The 15,458-nt window shown below is 32.5% G+C and overlaps 3 protein-coding genes across 3 annotated transcripts; 1 reads left to right on the top strand and 2 right to left on the bottom strand.

The window, feature by feature from the left end:
• Positions 1–655: 655 nt before the first annotated feature.
• On the top strand, positions 656–8,521 carry LOC132696552 (zeta-sarcoglycan-like). The gene is made up of 5 exons (XM_060661440.1): positions 656–788; positions 2,962–3,172; positions 4,733–4,922; positions 7,146–7,332; positions 7,382–8,521. The coding sequence occupies exons 2-5, from the start codon at positions 2,963–2,965 to the stop codon at positions 7,683–7,685; spliced, it is 891 nt and encodes a 296-aa protein (XP_060517423.1). The 5' UTR covers positions 656–788; position 2,962; the 3' UTR covers positions 7,686–8,521.
• Positions 8,522–8,720: 199 nt separating this feature from the next.
• Positions 8,721–10,232, bottom strand: LOC132696553 (uncharacterized). The gene is made up of 4 exons (XM_060661441.1): positions 10,058–10,232; positions 9,332–9,478; positions 9,105–9,264; positions 8,721–8,974 (listed from the first exon to the last, which is right to left on the bottom strand). Exons 1-4 carry the CDS (start codon positions 10,145–10,147, stop codon positions 8,859–8,861), a joined length of 513 nt encoding a protein of 170 aa, XP_060517424.1. The 5' UTR covers positions 10,148–10,232; the 3' UTR covers positions 8,721–8,858.
• Positions 10,233–10,383: 151 nt separating this feature from the next.
• LOC132697149 (uncharacterized) lies at positions 10,384–11,278 on the bottom strand. The gene is made up of 4 exons (XM_060662441.1): positions 11,195–11,278; positions 10,751–10,906; positions 10,550–10,703; positions 10,384–10,493 (listed from the first exon to the last, which is right to left on the bottom strand). The coding sequence occupies exons 1-4, from the start codon at positions 11,276–11,278 to the stop codon at positions 10,384–10,386; spliced, it is 504 nt and encodes a 167-aa protein (XP_060518424.1).
• Between the last annotated feature and the right edge of the window lie 4,180 nt (positions 11,279–15,458).

The raw sequence follows: 15,458 nt of genomic DNA, 5'->3' as shown, positions 1-15,458 counted from the left end.
CGTTTTGGAGTCCAAGCAGTAACTCTGTCTGTGGTTAACCTCCACTTGACTGACGTCTGGTCACTGCACTCGACCTGTTACATTCTCATAGTCATTCTCCGGTAAAGTTTTGCACTTGTCGGTGCCAGTGATCTCTGAATATTAAAATGCAAAAAGTTTGTTCCTCTCCAGAGCAACCTTGTTTAGATGGCAGTGCATCGAGAACGAGTATATTTTAGAGTGACACAGATGATAAGTAGTTGATGATTGCTGTGGCATCTTGTTGGCGGGTTTGTATCGTAGCCCAATGATAATTGAATTGAGTGTAAGGACAGCTCTAAAAATTGCCTTACTACACCGAAACACTTAAATGTGTAGCTAAAGTAAATGTAACTTATTTTTTCACCTGGCATCTAATTAAAATGCGAAACACTGCGACTTGTGTTGAATATTTTTGTAGTAAATTGGTGAATAGATTAATAAAAACTTTTAAACAGTTCTTGTTTCGCCTTCCCACGGAAGCCAAAACATAACGACATCAACACTTACCCGTTACAACTAGTTTTAAATTTCATTAACGTCGACGGCGGCATGCTTAGTGCTAATTTTATTGGTCACCCAGGCGCATGCTGCTGATTTGATTTGTCTGCTGCACGTGAAACCATAAAACCCGAGAGCTTCAGTCGTGTTCCTGAAGGTTTTGCACGTCTGGCAGCATATTCTGCGACCCAGCCTTGGTTAAATAAACCCGTATGTAATCTGAAACTGAGCAGACAACATAGCGAATACAATTTGGCTTCTTTCTTCACGTAAGTATTGGAAATTATGGAGATTGCGATGGATATATTGTTGTCAAAGTCGTTAAATATATAGAGGCTGATAGTAGTTTACCTTGTTTTGTTTTGTTTCAAGAAAAAATATAGAATCCATATTGTGTGGTTCTGCTGCATATTTTTGTAAGGTCTTTAGTTTTTTTATTCTTAACTTGTATTCTATGTAATACTAAAATTAGATACTATGGGAAAATTGTGCTTACTGGTAGTTTTCTGGTACCAGACTTTAATTTTCTTAACATTTTAGAAGGCGTTGTATTGCGTGAAACTATTTCTATAGGTTATTTGTGACCTTATGTTACAAAAATAATTAAATGCCACAAACTTCATTAAAAATGTAATAGAATAATAATGTTAATGTCCATAATTTTCGGGAAAAATAAAATGATTTAAACATTTAAAGTTATCCTTCGAATGGCCTAATTTGTACCTCAAATTTCATTTAAAAATATGGCCTCAGCGGCTAGAATTTCGATGTTGTCGAAATAACTTCTAAACACTTCGTTTATCATATCTTTAAAATTGTAAAAATTTTAGAAGAAGAATGAAAGTCAAAATGATACAGTATTTATAGTTAAGAAATTCTGATTCGTGTTGTTTTTCCAAATTTTTTTTTTGTTAGGAGAAACATTGGTATTATACCTAAATGAAATTAAATCAAAAAATATCTAATGTCTAATCTAATGTACGTCGAATAAAGGTCATATCTATTTTTACCAATAGGTATACAAGATCTCGCGAAGTGCGTACAATATTTTATTAGTCTAAATTTTTGGTGGAACGAATTATCCCAGGAAATTTAAATTTTACTTTACATATATGAATTTGTATATGAATACTTTTAAAAGCATTCTGCAGATGTTAAATACTTTTGCAACTACAATTACTGTAAAAAATGAGAATTTCTTCTCAGTTTTATTAAGAATTATTGTGCAAGTAGATTTTGCTAAATCTTATGAGTCATATTTCAAATAAAATAATGTTTCATTAAATTAAAAATTCCTTATCACTATTTTAGAAAAAAAAACTCTTCCAGTAATGCATTACGACATTTTTTTTCCAAAATAAATAAGAACTAAAAGTTCAGATTTTCACGAAATTATATATTTTGACATGACAATTGTTTCGACAACACCGTGTTTTTATCAAATGTAAAAGACACGGTGTTGTCGAAACAATTATCATGTCAAAATATATAATTTCGTGAAAATCTGAACTTTTAGTTCTTATTTATTTTGATAAATGGATTTTCATCAAGTAAAAGCCTCCTCAGTTCAATTTTTTTTTATAACAAACTGAAACTTGATTGCGATATTTTTTTGTATTTTCCTTAGCATCGTTTATGGTAAAAATGATTTTTATTGAAATGTTGCTCGGAAAACAAACGAAAAATGAGAAATGAGGACAAAATTAATTGACCACCATTTCCATCAGATCAAACTGATCTGGCGCTTTGGTACTTCTTTTTTAAATAATCGTCATGTAACACCGAAAGTGCTTAATCGTGTTCCAGATATTTCGGATGTTGTGAATAACATTAACACTACAATAGCATAAAATTAGGAAGTTTAAACTAAATTGGTCCTTGTTAGTGGTTTAGCGGGAGAATTCCCTAATTTAATTTCCAGTAATTTAAATCCGCATTAAATGCCAGTCAAATTAGCCTCATAGATAACAGAATTCACGTAAACGATTGCCAAAATTCATTTCGATTCAGGCCTTGCATAATATAATCAAATTGACGAATTTATTTATATTAGCAATACTGTAGATTCCATTACTTTAGTTTGTTTATTGAAGTCTGGTTTTTATGATATTTTGAATAAATAAGTATCTGCTTTCAATTCGAAGCATTTTTAATGAAGGTCGTTATTTAAAACCATTTCAATAAATAATACCCCGATTTAAAGTAAGCCTACAAAATAAATTATTACCGTAATTACCGATTGTATATGCAGAGGAATGGCGTTACTAAATGAACTATAGCACGCTAGGTTTGTCATTCAGATAAATATTGCCATTCAAGATATGGACCTAACTACTGTATTGATTGGCGCTATATTTTTAATAAAAGTGTTTATATATTTTAGTTTATTCGCTGAACAATTAACGACGGCGTAATGTTTACCTGGCATTCTTTTTTTTCCAGAATGAAGAATAATGGAATCTGCTATAGGACTGATGATGATATGGTTTATGTCGAACAACAAGCTTTTTACATCGTGACCGAAACTTTTCGTCTGGGTATGAATGGATGGAGAAAAAAATGTGTTTATTTGCTATTGACATTTCTCTTGATGACGATAGTAATTAACTTATCGTTGACATTGTGGATGATAAAAGTATTGGAATTTTCTTTGGTAGGAACTATGAATATTTACGACTAATGTCAGTACTCAAAACTAGTCATCTCAATCAACTAACATCGTATACAAGCTTGTCAACAATTTTTCTAATCTCATAATAGCTTTAAGAGGCTGTAATTTGATTAATTTAAATAGAATGACGTTATTTTTTAACTTACCAAGGAATAAATGTTTTATTTAAAATTATATAGAATTAGAATATAGAAATGATGTATTAGGGTAGTTAATTTGATCTGGTTTTGCTCTAAAATTAAAAGTTAAAACTCAAAATCAACGCACGCAATGACTAGGTAAGTATACTTCTGCCAGAACTATAGTGCTTTTACAACCAACCCCGTCATTAACTTTGCCCACTGTTTATTACTCCAAAACCGCAGCCCCTTATAGAACACCCTGCCGAGCAAACCTTTAACCATTCCAGGACCGTCCTAGGAATTTATCTATCTATAGTAATAAGCTAATAATTTATTACGTTCTATGTCACTTGTTTTTGTTGCTGCTCCTACTTGCCTTTCTGAATTTATTATACAATAATTGTATAATTGTATAAACAATAGAATGTATACGCGGTTATTAACGGTGGGTGTCCTATTAAACGTTTCTGGAGAATGACTTACGGTAAAAACCTGAAATGTTGGTCACTTATGTAAGCGAATATGAGCTACCTATGAAAAATATTTTTGGCCATGCGGTGTTTTCCAGCCCTACTCGTAACGTATATCAATTTTCTTTTTTAAAAATGGAGCACCCTGTATATTACTGCATTTTTAGATTTCGCGAAGCCTTCTGGAACTTTTTTTTTGTGAAAATACCACACCTATTTCGAACATTTTCGGAGGTAAAAAATAATTTTTGAGAAATTTAGCAACAAACAAATCTCCATAAAATAATAATTTTTTTCGCAACCCGTACAGCTAAATGCATAGGGTTTATTACTTGTGATCCTTTATTCTAGACGAACTAACTCTAGAAGACTCATAAAACAAAATGGCGGTATCTAGTCTAATAGAAAAAATATTAATGGATGTAATAATTCAAATACTTGCATGAGTCGATATGGTGTCCGTATAAGTATTGTTGACAAGAACATTTGGAATTATATTTAATTTGCGTCTTTAGGGCTAATAATTCTTTCCAAATTTTTAATGGATACGTTTTTATTTGATTTGTTAATTGAAGAAAAAAGTGCGTAAACGGAGCGTATTATGCATTAATTATCATGATTTTTTGTTAGCTAATAGAATTGTGCGATCAAAAGTTTAGAAAAAATCCTTATTCCTAAGTAAATAAAATATCCGACCAAATTTACTTTGCTCAAAAAAACAGTTTTTGGTGTTGAAAAGATAGCTCATATTGTCTTTTCACCTGATTTTTTGGTTTTTAATTGCAGTTTTAATTTATTTAGTTTAATAACTTTAATTAAGCTCTTTAATACACAAGGATATACAGCACCAAGTTGTGAAAATATTTTCAGCTCTTCAAACGCTAAACTTATGCTCGCGATACTAATTTAAACATTTTACGTCAATCTAAATAAGCTAAATTATTTTCTAGGACGGAATTGGTCTCCTAAAAATAATGAACCAGGGGCTTAAGTTGAAGGGAAATTCCTATATTGTAGACAACTTAACAGCAAATAGCATTAAATCCAGAACCGGAGAGCCATTAAGTATAAAATCTAATAAAGATTTTATGATGCGTTCTAGAAATGCAAATGGAATTTTAAGTAACTACATGCATCTGGGTGAGAGTGAGCTTTAGTTGTTTGTTGTTCCGTTAAAATTGATAATGCGTCCGATTTATGCTGGTTAGTGTATGTTTGCTTTGCCGCTTAAGTTTTTCGAAACCATTAGTAGTATTGAATTTATTTGGTCTACAAATATTTTCAAGTCAGTTTTTAATAATTGGACATATTACGTGTTTATTTTCTAAATTCTTAAACACGAAACATATATACCCAGGTTATTTGACAATATATTGGTAGTAAATATGGTAAATTCAATACACCTTACGAGGCTACGACATTTTTGTACAGGATGACAAATTCTTCCGGGCATGCCTTTAAATTTCACAAACCAACCTGCACTTTGCGATGTGTCTGAAGTTAATTTTGGGATTTGGATTTGCAAATATTAAAGTGGACCAGTTCGTTACTTATCATCTTAATTAAAAAAACATATTCCCGTCGAAATGTTCGATAAGTAAGCACAGAAATATTGTAAGGGAACTCCCAAAAACCATATCCAATGTCGCTAACCAGAAAATAACCCCTTTTTCCCCTCGCACCCCACCCCCCCGACCCCCAAAAATTAAATTAATTTAATTACTACTTCGCAATCTCGAAAAAAATTGACGTTGTCGTGGAGATTCAATCAGACCACTTAGGAGCGCTTCAAAATGATGTATTGCTCAACTACCTTAAAACCGCCTGGAAGATATAAAACTACCTCCAATAATGAGATTTATTTCAGAATCTAAAAAAATCTTACGTTGTCCCAGATATTGAATTAGACCATTGAAGAGCCACTTATGAGAGCTTCAAAATGTTGTATTACTCAACTACCTTGAAGCCGTCGGGAAGATATAAAATTACCCCCAATAATAAGATACCCAAAAAATTCGTTTTATTTACTTCAGAATCTCAAAAAAATCTGACGTCTCAGATATTGAATTATACTATTGAAGAGCCCCTTATGAGAGCTTCGAAATGATGTATTACTCAACCACCTTGAAGCCGTCGGGAATACCCCCTGTGCTGACACCCTGTTACTCTAAACGGCATCAAATGCAAAATTTAGTGTCATTTCGAATATTAGCGTTCCCTATACTGGAAATAATTTATAATGAAACATAATATGCAAGTGTTGTTAATCCCAAAAGCTCAAATTTGTTCTCAAATGCCGTCCCAGAAAACTTTTAATGAACGGCTAAATTAACATAAAAATAAAAAGGACAAATAAAGCATTCATGATCGATGCGGGTAAATTTCGAGTTAAAAAAATATGTCCAACGTTACATTGTCGTAGGACAGTATAAAGTTACAATTAGTTTACAGTGGAGCAAATATACGAACCAAAAAGAAAGTAAACTCTTTAGTCACTAGATCATTCCTTCCCCTTCCTTCACATGTTCTTCCCTTCCTTCCCTTCTTCTTCCTGATATCTTCCTTTTCTGACTCAGATCTACACGTACTTCTTAAGCAGTCCTTAAAACTGTCTAAACTTAACTGAAAACTATCACAATTGCTATTATGTTGACAAAAAACATCATTATAACTTTTTACACACAATGATAAACAAACGGCAACTTTTGTCTTCTGATATATAAACGACGAGTCTATAAGGTTATAACCAAGCTTATTGACAAAAGGAATATCAGCGAAAACTTTGCGATATTCGAGGATTTTCAGCATGTAGAATACCAAATTGGAATAATAAGAAAAGTAATGTTCTGTAATGGTCTATTGAACCTATAAGTGACTGCTTTCTTAAATCTTTTTTGAAATTTTACAAGATGGTTGAGCAATACACCATTTTGAAGCTCTCCCAAGTGACTCTTCAGTGGTCTATTTCAATATCTGGGACAACGTCATATTTTTTGAGATTCCGAAATAAATATAAATAATTTTTGGATATTTCATTTTTGGGGGTAGTTTTATGTCTTCATGGCGGTTTGAAGGTGGTTGAGCAATATGTCATTGTGAAGTTCACCTTTTTGATGGTGTGATTGAATCCCTGGGACGTCAGATTTTTTCGATATTGCGAAATAGTAATAAAATTAATTTATTTTTTGGGGTGCTTGCTTACTTACCCAGCAGATCTACAGAAATATGTTATTTTAATTAAGATATGTAACGAACTGGTCCGGTGTAACATTTGCAGATCCGAATTCAAATCCAAATCTAACTTCAGCCACATGACTTTGCGCCATTTTTCTATATATATTTCATTGGGAAAATTCGTTGCAGAATCAGACCAATTCAGAGTCCTAGCCGGTAAGTTTAAAATCGTGGACCACCGAAAGAAAGTCTTATTCTCTGTAGGAACCAATGGCGTGTATATTGGAACCGAACTTTTGAAAGTTCCAGGGGAAGTAATCGTTGATGGTTCCATCCTAACTACTTTAGTAACGTCTGAAAGGGGCGAAAAATTAAGGTTTGAAAATATTACAAAGCATTTATTAGTGACTTTTAAGTCTTTATAGGCTGGAAACGAGCACAAGGAAATTGGAAGTTCTAGGTGCAAACTGTGTAAATGTAGACTCTAGAGCGGGTAAACTTGAAGCAGAAGCATACGACGATTTTAGATGTGAATCGCGCGACGGAAGGGTCCATTTGATTGCGGATTCAATATATGTGCCTCATATTCCTACTGCAAGAGCTTCTATTTTTCCTGTCTCTGCAAGTGTATCTACAATCCATCAGATATGCGTCTGCGAGAACGGCAAACTTTTTACGGCGCCTTCTCATGAGGAGTGCCATATGAGTAATGACGAAGTGATTTGCTGATTAATATTATTTCAATTTACTTAGTTAATTCTAAAAAAATCTGTTACTTTTTTAGAATTCAATACGATCTATTGTATATTTTGCAACCCTTAGTGCAAGGAAATGTGAAAATCGTTGTTAGCCTATGTTATGCTTATTGGTTTATGGAACTTGTACATTTTACATTTAAATGTGAAATTTTCAAATTAAATGCAAATTGACATATTTCAATAACGTGCGAGGATTGTTTTAAGTTTAGGAATAGCTGTTGAAATTTGCTGGATGATGAATTGTAAAAAATGTTTAGTAAGTGATGAAATTAGGTAGGGGATTTAAGTATATCCATAATGACAATCCCCTTAAATTTCAACTGAACAAAATCTCATCTGCTAATATGCTCTCCTGAGTGTGTGTGTGCAACATTGCAGCTTATATATAATAAACACTTCTGCACTATTAACTCTCGTCTCGAATGTTCATTCATTATGCTCCATTATTCTGAAAAGCTTGGGAGTATTCAGACGCGATTCCCGATGTATTGTATTGAACTTTTAAATTCTTTATTCATATACTTGAATTCTAGATTAAATGCACGTTCTACCTTCCTTCCTCATTTAAAATAAACGATTGATGGTTTTATTAGCTCCCTATATATTGCAATAGGATCATCACGTCTTCTTCCCACACAATGCTTCCAATACTGCCATAATGCACATGCACAGATGCTTGACGTTTTTCGTTCATGTCTTATATTGAAACAATTTTCACAGGCTGTGGATCTTGAAGGTAAACTTCTTCTGTATCTCAACAATTTGTTTAGCGAAACAGAGAGTCAATACCCAACGCAGGAGAAATCCAGAACCTCCAAGGTCCACAGATAGCAGAAGGCTCTTTCAAATAGGAAACAATTTTTTCTTGCTTGGGTAAGAATGCAGTTTATTGAAATGTTAATGGGAATTTGAAGAAAATTTAAAGACCGTTAAACGTAAATCATTGAATGTATTTTGTCGCAACCACAAATAAATATTTTACACAGCCTTGTTGGTATTATTTTCCGCCTTAGTATTAAAAATAAATAATATTATGTTGGACAATAAAGCGTTATTATATTATGATATTCTGCAACTTTCTGTTAGAATATTTTGTTTAATTAGTGAATCAAAACACTATTTGCAGATTCCTAGATTTCACTTATTATCTCATGTCGTACATAGCAAAATGATCCATGTTGTTTCTAAGTTTAAAAGGTTCATCTTCTTGGATCCTGATGTATGAAAGTAGAGAGCAAAACCAGAGAATGTAATGGACGCCTGTAAACAAAATTAAATTTAACAGTTAATCGATGCGTTATTATAAGAAAAACCGATATTTTTTTTGTATGAAGTACGGATAGAAGAATCAATTTGTTTCTTGTTCGATACCACCAAGCTAGTAACTTACCCAGTAATAGTATGTAGAGAAAAATATAAGAAACTAATGAAGTCACGCCCAACATCATGATGGCATACATCAATATTGATACCGTAATCGAAACTACGAATGTCAGGGATATTTCCAAGGGCACCACAACCAAGTACGGAAACATATAAGGTTTATGTTCCTGAAACAGTTTAAAAATTAATTTGAGAAAAGCATTTTCTTATATAAATTAAATGTGTACGTCTTACTACGTAAATTCCCCAAATATAGGCGAGATTTGCTATTAATGTTAGTAAGATGTAGGTCAATAGTGTTCCAAAAAGTGCTCTTATGACGACTCCCGTCGTTCCTCCAATTAGCACCATAAGGACGATAGCAGCTATAGTCCTTGCGATCTAAAAAAACCTTAGAGGAAACTTTGAACACTTAGTTTTGTTGACTCGATTTTTAAGGCACATTTTTGTTCAAACTAAACGTCAATTTTTATATATAACCATACTGTTCATTGTCATTTTTTAATTAATTAATTTTATCGATATTCTATTCAAAATTATTATTCTCGTAGTTTGCTAGTTGACTGGAACCTTCGGCACTGTACTAACACACAATAACGCGTTTTACCACAAACCGAAACTAAATTTTACGTACTCCTTACGTTACGTACGTTGGCGCGTTTCGCCAACCAAGTTGGCATCTTCAGGAGAAGATTAAAACTGAGTTTCGGTTTGTGGTAAAACGCGTTATTATGTGTAAATGACTTATATATTTTATATTCAATACTTTTCACACACAGTTTGTTAAATTAATTGGTAAACTAGCAAATATTATTAAAACGCACCTATATTAGATTAAATATTGAAACTCAACTGCGACAAAATACTGAATCGTAAGCGAAGGAACCCGGAAGACCTTTATGTTCCACGTCGCCGTTCCAATCTTATTTTATCCGATTAGCAACAACTGAAAATACTTACTATGCCAATCCATCCCGCGATTCCAGCTACAGCCTTTACCGGCTGGTCGATAAAGAAATAATTCCGCAAACTATCTTGAATATTAGCCATTTGCAAATAACCAGTAAACTCGCGTTACATTTTGCATTCAAGTCTAAACGAACAGTACAGTGTCAACTATATATTTCTTATCAGCAGATTATCATGTTTTTGACAGTCCAGTAACTGATAACGTTAACGTGTGAATGACTCATAAAGATAATAATTGGTCTATTTTAGTCTTAGAAATTGTTTAAATAATTAGTGCAAGTAACTATGATATTGATAAACTATAACAGGTAGTATACTCACTCAATAATAACAAAGTTGGTCATTTGAATCATTAAATCGTTTTTACCTTCCTTTGCGTATTTCTTAAACAACAAGATTGTGATAAAAAATGAAAAACAATGCGCCGCTAAAATAAGAATAGAGATATTATATTCTGTTTGCTGTAAGTTGGCTCTAACTTACATAAAAACAATAGAGATATACATAATAGGTATATAGCGAGTACCGTTAAGCTTGCTCTAAGAAATAGGGCAAACAGTCCTGCTACTGCTACAAACCCAACAGATACCTCTAGAGAAACCACTGCCATATAGGGAAGCATGAAATTTTTCTTCTTCTGTGAAAAGATAATTTAGTTTCAGAAACAAAAAGGGGTTATTATACCTTGCATATTCCGAGTATAAATACGAGATTTGCAATCAATGATAATAACACCAAAGTGAGAATGCTCGCCAAAATCATCGAATAGATACTTGGGTCATCTTCCGTAAGATTTGAAATAGTTGTAATAAAAAATACAACCAAAACCGTCCTTCCTATCTAAAACACAATATAAAAAGGTTACTGAATTCAATATGGCCGATGATGAAGTCGAAAGTAATCGAATAAATTGAAAACGACATGGGAGTCCTAAAAACTTTAATTCTTTTCCTTAAACTTACCATAAAATATTTTTCTTCAATTTATTTTTGATTAAGAATTTTTGTTTTGTTCATGCAGCATTTAGAACGTGAATTTTTATTGGAGTAAAATACATTTTGGTTGGATTCCGAAGCAATTTATTAACATTTAAACATCGCGACTGATCAGTTTTAGATTGTTACTCACCGCACCAATCCAACCGAAAATGTATCCAAAAGAAGTTAAATGACAACCAAAATTAATTCGTTGCCTTAATAATTCGGTATTCATTTGGACTTTTTTTTTGTAGATCTAACATACATTTTTCTGATATATTAAAGTAACGAAACGAGACCTAACTAAAGAATTTCTTATCGACGATAAAACTGTCAGTCATATTAGTTATCGAATATATTCAGTGTATGTATTGAGCACGGCAATAATTTATTTGGGATTAAAAGCAATTTCAGGTTTTATAAATATCTGTTTAGAAATGAATTTACTCGGCACTTTTTCAATTTGTAACATACGGCGACATCGTCTGTGCAAGAGATAAAGTAATACAAAAACCATAGAAGGGTGTCTTTTGTTGGATGGAAGGCACCTGAGTTTAGTGGATGATCAATAAAGCCACCAGCATTGTGCCCGGCAGCGTGTTTTGGGTGGTAGCTAGTAGATGGCGCACATATCCAATAGAAAAAACAGCCTAAATCTAAACCTACACTAACCAAATTATCCTATTTCATTTTCCTGTAAGTTGTCTTCATTTTTATTTTTATTTTTGCTGCTAAACCTTGTGTTAAAACGGGATGTTATTTTTCGGTAGAAGAATTAAATAAATATATTCAAAGGAATGTAAATTTTCAAGTCAAATTACAATAACAAAATTGCGCGTCAACTCAAGCGGAACAAAATTTCATTATCGAATTAAATCCCATTTGCCTTTCTTATTAACCTTGTTTTGGGATGCACAGCCCAATGTGGGGGCTCTTCCCTACAATAATTTAAATTTATATATTAATTGAATATATTTCCCTCACTGAAAGGCTCCGGGCTGTAATATGTGAGAAAATTATGCGTAAAATTAAGGTTAAATTTTTTCCGCAGTTATTATTGAGTGGTTTTTGCAAATAGTACCCTTAGTCAACTGTATTGCCATAAATTATTGTTTAGATATTTGAATATTAATATTTTAAAGTTTCATTAGTGTCTTTGTTTCAGTCATATTTGTTATATCTCTATATAAAATGAGGGTTTTTTAACGATAAATAAATTATTAATAGTAAATTGAAAATTGAAAGTTTTGAAAAATAAATAACACATATCAAATAAAAATTGAAAAAAAAAGATAAAAACTTAAACAATGTTTAGATATCTTATAAACTTTAATTATTTATTTTATAACCTCAAATTCTGCTCAAACTATGCAAAATTTGAATAAATTTTTTTTAAGACAGTAACCTTTATTTTAACCAAGGATTCCAAAAATGTCGAAGTATACAGTGTTCTTTTAACAGAACAGTTGATGTCAGGGGGGACACTTTTGGTTAGTTTAGTTAGTAGAAACAAACAGAAATAAATTTTCTAACCAAAAAAACACTCGGGAATAATGGGAACAATAGAAATATTTTTTTAGATTAAGTGGAGATAAAACTACGATTAGTAAAATACTCCTGCCAGCTTAAATTTAGTAAATTGGTCAATATTCGGTATGATACACTTAAGTCAAAATAGTCTCCACAACAGCGTTTTAAAACTCAGGATAAACTCAGTCAATTACCTCTCTGGCGGCATTTTCTCTTTTCGGATTTACTTACCAATTTATTTTCAGGCGTTTAGCCTTTTCGAAAAACAAGTAAAATAATCGTTTTTTTATTTCAAAAATAGATAAAGAGTTTCTTTGACCCTGTCAAAATTTGTATTTTATGAAATTGACTGTATGGTTTGTTTTCCGTGGCATATAAAACGGTTTTCGCACAAAATCAGAGAACTAACATGGAGAAATATTTCTTGGAGGAGACGCGATTCCATCAATTCTGACCGTAGTTTATTAAAGTTCATAACCACCACTAGCTGCAGCAGGGATGACAGCGTAAAGTCTCCGCGTCAAATAAATACGAGTGGCGCGGATTCCTTCCGCAAACGTTTTGAAAAAGATGATTTATTATTAAAACAGTATCGAAAACGAAGAAGATAATGGATATTTTTATTATTCCGACACTTCCGTTATGAAGTCGAAATTTGGGACGATCTAATCAATCATTTCAGCATTCGGAGGGATATTCATCTTGCGATTCAAAGTTTCGGTCTTTAAAAGTTATTTAGAGTATTTGGCAAAAACAAATATTATGAAATATTTATCTCTAACGGAAACGAATTTTAGACAATCCGGGCTTTTAGGCCGTCGCGAGTGTTTTTTAGGCCTGGTTAAAGCAATTTCGTGAATGATCGAAAATTATGCACAAGGACCGTATAGTACATTTATAAAAGTCATGAATAAATAACCATTACAAAAAAAAAGCTAATTCTTAGGAATTAAATTGTAGGTTTTAATCACGCGTTTTCAAAGAAAAGTTTGTGGTTATATCTAAGGCTGGGTATATATAACCTATAGCTCTTTACTTTGATATTGATTAGAGGAAAGTAATGTATATTTTCCTCCTTTCTAAAAATGATCATGAATCTGCTATGAAAACTTTCCGATTATGAAATCGACTGAATTGGCAGTTTGTTCCATTATTTAGTGCATCAACAAAGATATTAATAAACCATTTGTTAATAAAACCGTTTGCCGATTGCCGCATTCCAAAATATTAGCTTTGGAGAACACAAAAATTCAAATTGTATTTCATGTGGCACTTCAACTATGGTAAACAAATTAGGAGAGTTTACGAGCTATTCGTCAATATGAATTCCAAATCCAATCCAAATGCATCGGAAAACAACATTTTTAAATTAAAATATATCAAAATAATTGACTACATTCTGCTTAAAAAATTACATCTTTTTTACCACAAAAAAAAGTCCAGTTAAAATTTCATCCATTATTAAAAGCAGTTTTCAACTGCTAAACGAAAAATACTATCTAATATGCAATTTTTATTGTGACCATTCAGACTTAGATTGGCACTATCTTTTAGAGAAGTTACAATGTTTTGAAACAAATTGCATATTTAGTAACTGCCACGTTATTTTGTTGTAGATTATTCGTATTTATTTATTTATTTTACTTATGTTTTGTCAGCATAAGTTTTAATTAAAAACTAATTTGTTGCTTGTGGAAATGCAAATTAAACTTGCTTGCATAGAAATCGCAGTTCAAGTGCAGTAACAGCTGCATGAAGTTCGAAGAGTCGCTAATAGTCAGTGGACGGTGAGAAGAAGACTGAAAGAAAATAACCTGATCTCAAAAACAACTGCAATTGGTCCAAAACTTACGCTTTGCCCAAGATAATCTGAATTGGACATTGGACAAATAGGGGCCTGTTCTGTTCTCAGATGAGACCAGCATATGCCTTTTTGGTAGTGTACCAAAGGCCAGAAGCGTGATTTGTAGAATGCTGAAATGGAAGAGCGGAACCCATATGGAGGTAGATGGACGCACCTGTTTTCATCCGTAGGGGTGACCGTGGTGAACGGGCAGGAGGTTTCACAGGTGCAAGGTACATCGAGGATATTTTATCAGATCGCATGGTACCATATGTCGACTACATTGGAGAAGAATTCATATTTATGCATGACAATGCTAGGCCGCAGATGGCAAGGATTGTGTAAGATTACAAAGTCGATTTTCGAGTTGTGGAGTGGCCAGCATGCAGTCCCGTCCTTAATCTAATCGATTATTTATGGGATGAGCTAAAATTTAGAATTTGAGCTATACTTCGTACCCCAACCTCAATCTCAGAACTTATTGTTGCAGTAGAGGAAGAGTGGCTTAACATTCCACAAGAAACAATAGTGAACTTTATTAGATCTATGCCTAATCCAGTAAGAGATGTTATTAGGGCAAGGGGGGGTCATACCCATTATTATAAAATAAGTGTTGAGTTGCTAATTTTTAATAACCCTATTTGTTTTTAGTAATAAAAAAAGGTTCATTTGATTTGTGCTAAACTCAAAAAGCAGCAATAAATTTTAATTAATTTAAACTCGTATTAAAGCATAATAAATTGTCTTTCAAACAGCATATTTTTTTTAATCTGCTCAGTAGTTTATATAAAAAAAAAGAAATTGAAGTCACACGTTCACAACGGGCCTATTTCTATGCACGCAAGTTAATTTTGTTTCGTTTTTCCTAACATAATATAATCAAAAGCATGCTAATAATGTCCAAAAGATTAAGCAAAAGTCGTCGTTTTCTTTTCACATCCTACCTTGAAAGTGTGACGTGGGTTTAAAATTTTAACAGCTGAAAGCCAGGCTATAAAAAGCAGATCAACTCAGAAACAACTGTTAAAATAGTTTATTTTTA

Source organism: Cylas formicarius, unplaced genomic scaffold, assembly GCF_029955315.1.
Source record: "Cylas formicarius isolate icCylForm1 unplaced genomic scaffold, icCylForm1.1 PGA_scaffold_1__22_contigs__length_36826433, whole genome shotgun sequence".
NCBI lineage: Eukaryota > Metazoa > Arthropoda > Insecta > Coleoptera > Brentidae > Cylas > Cylas formicarius.
This window is presented reverse-complemented; position numbering and strand designations above follow the sequence as displayed.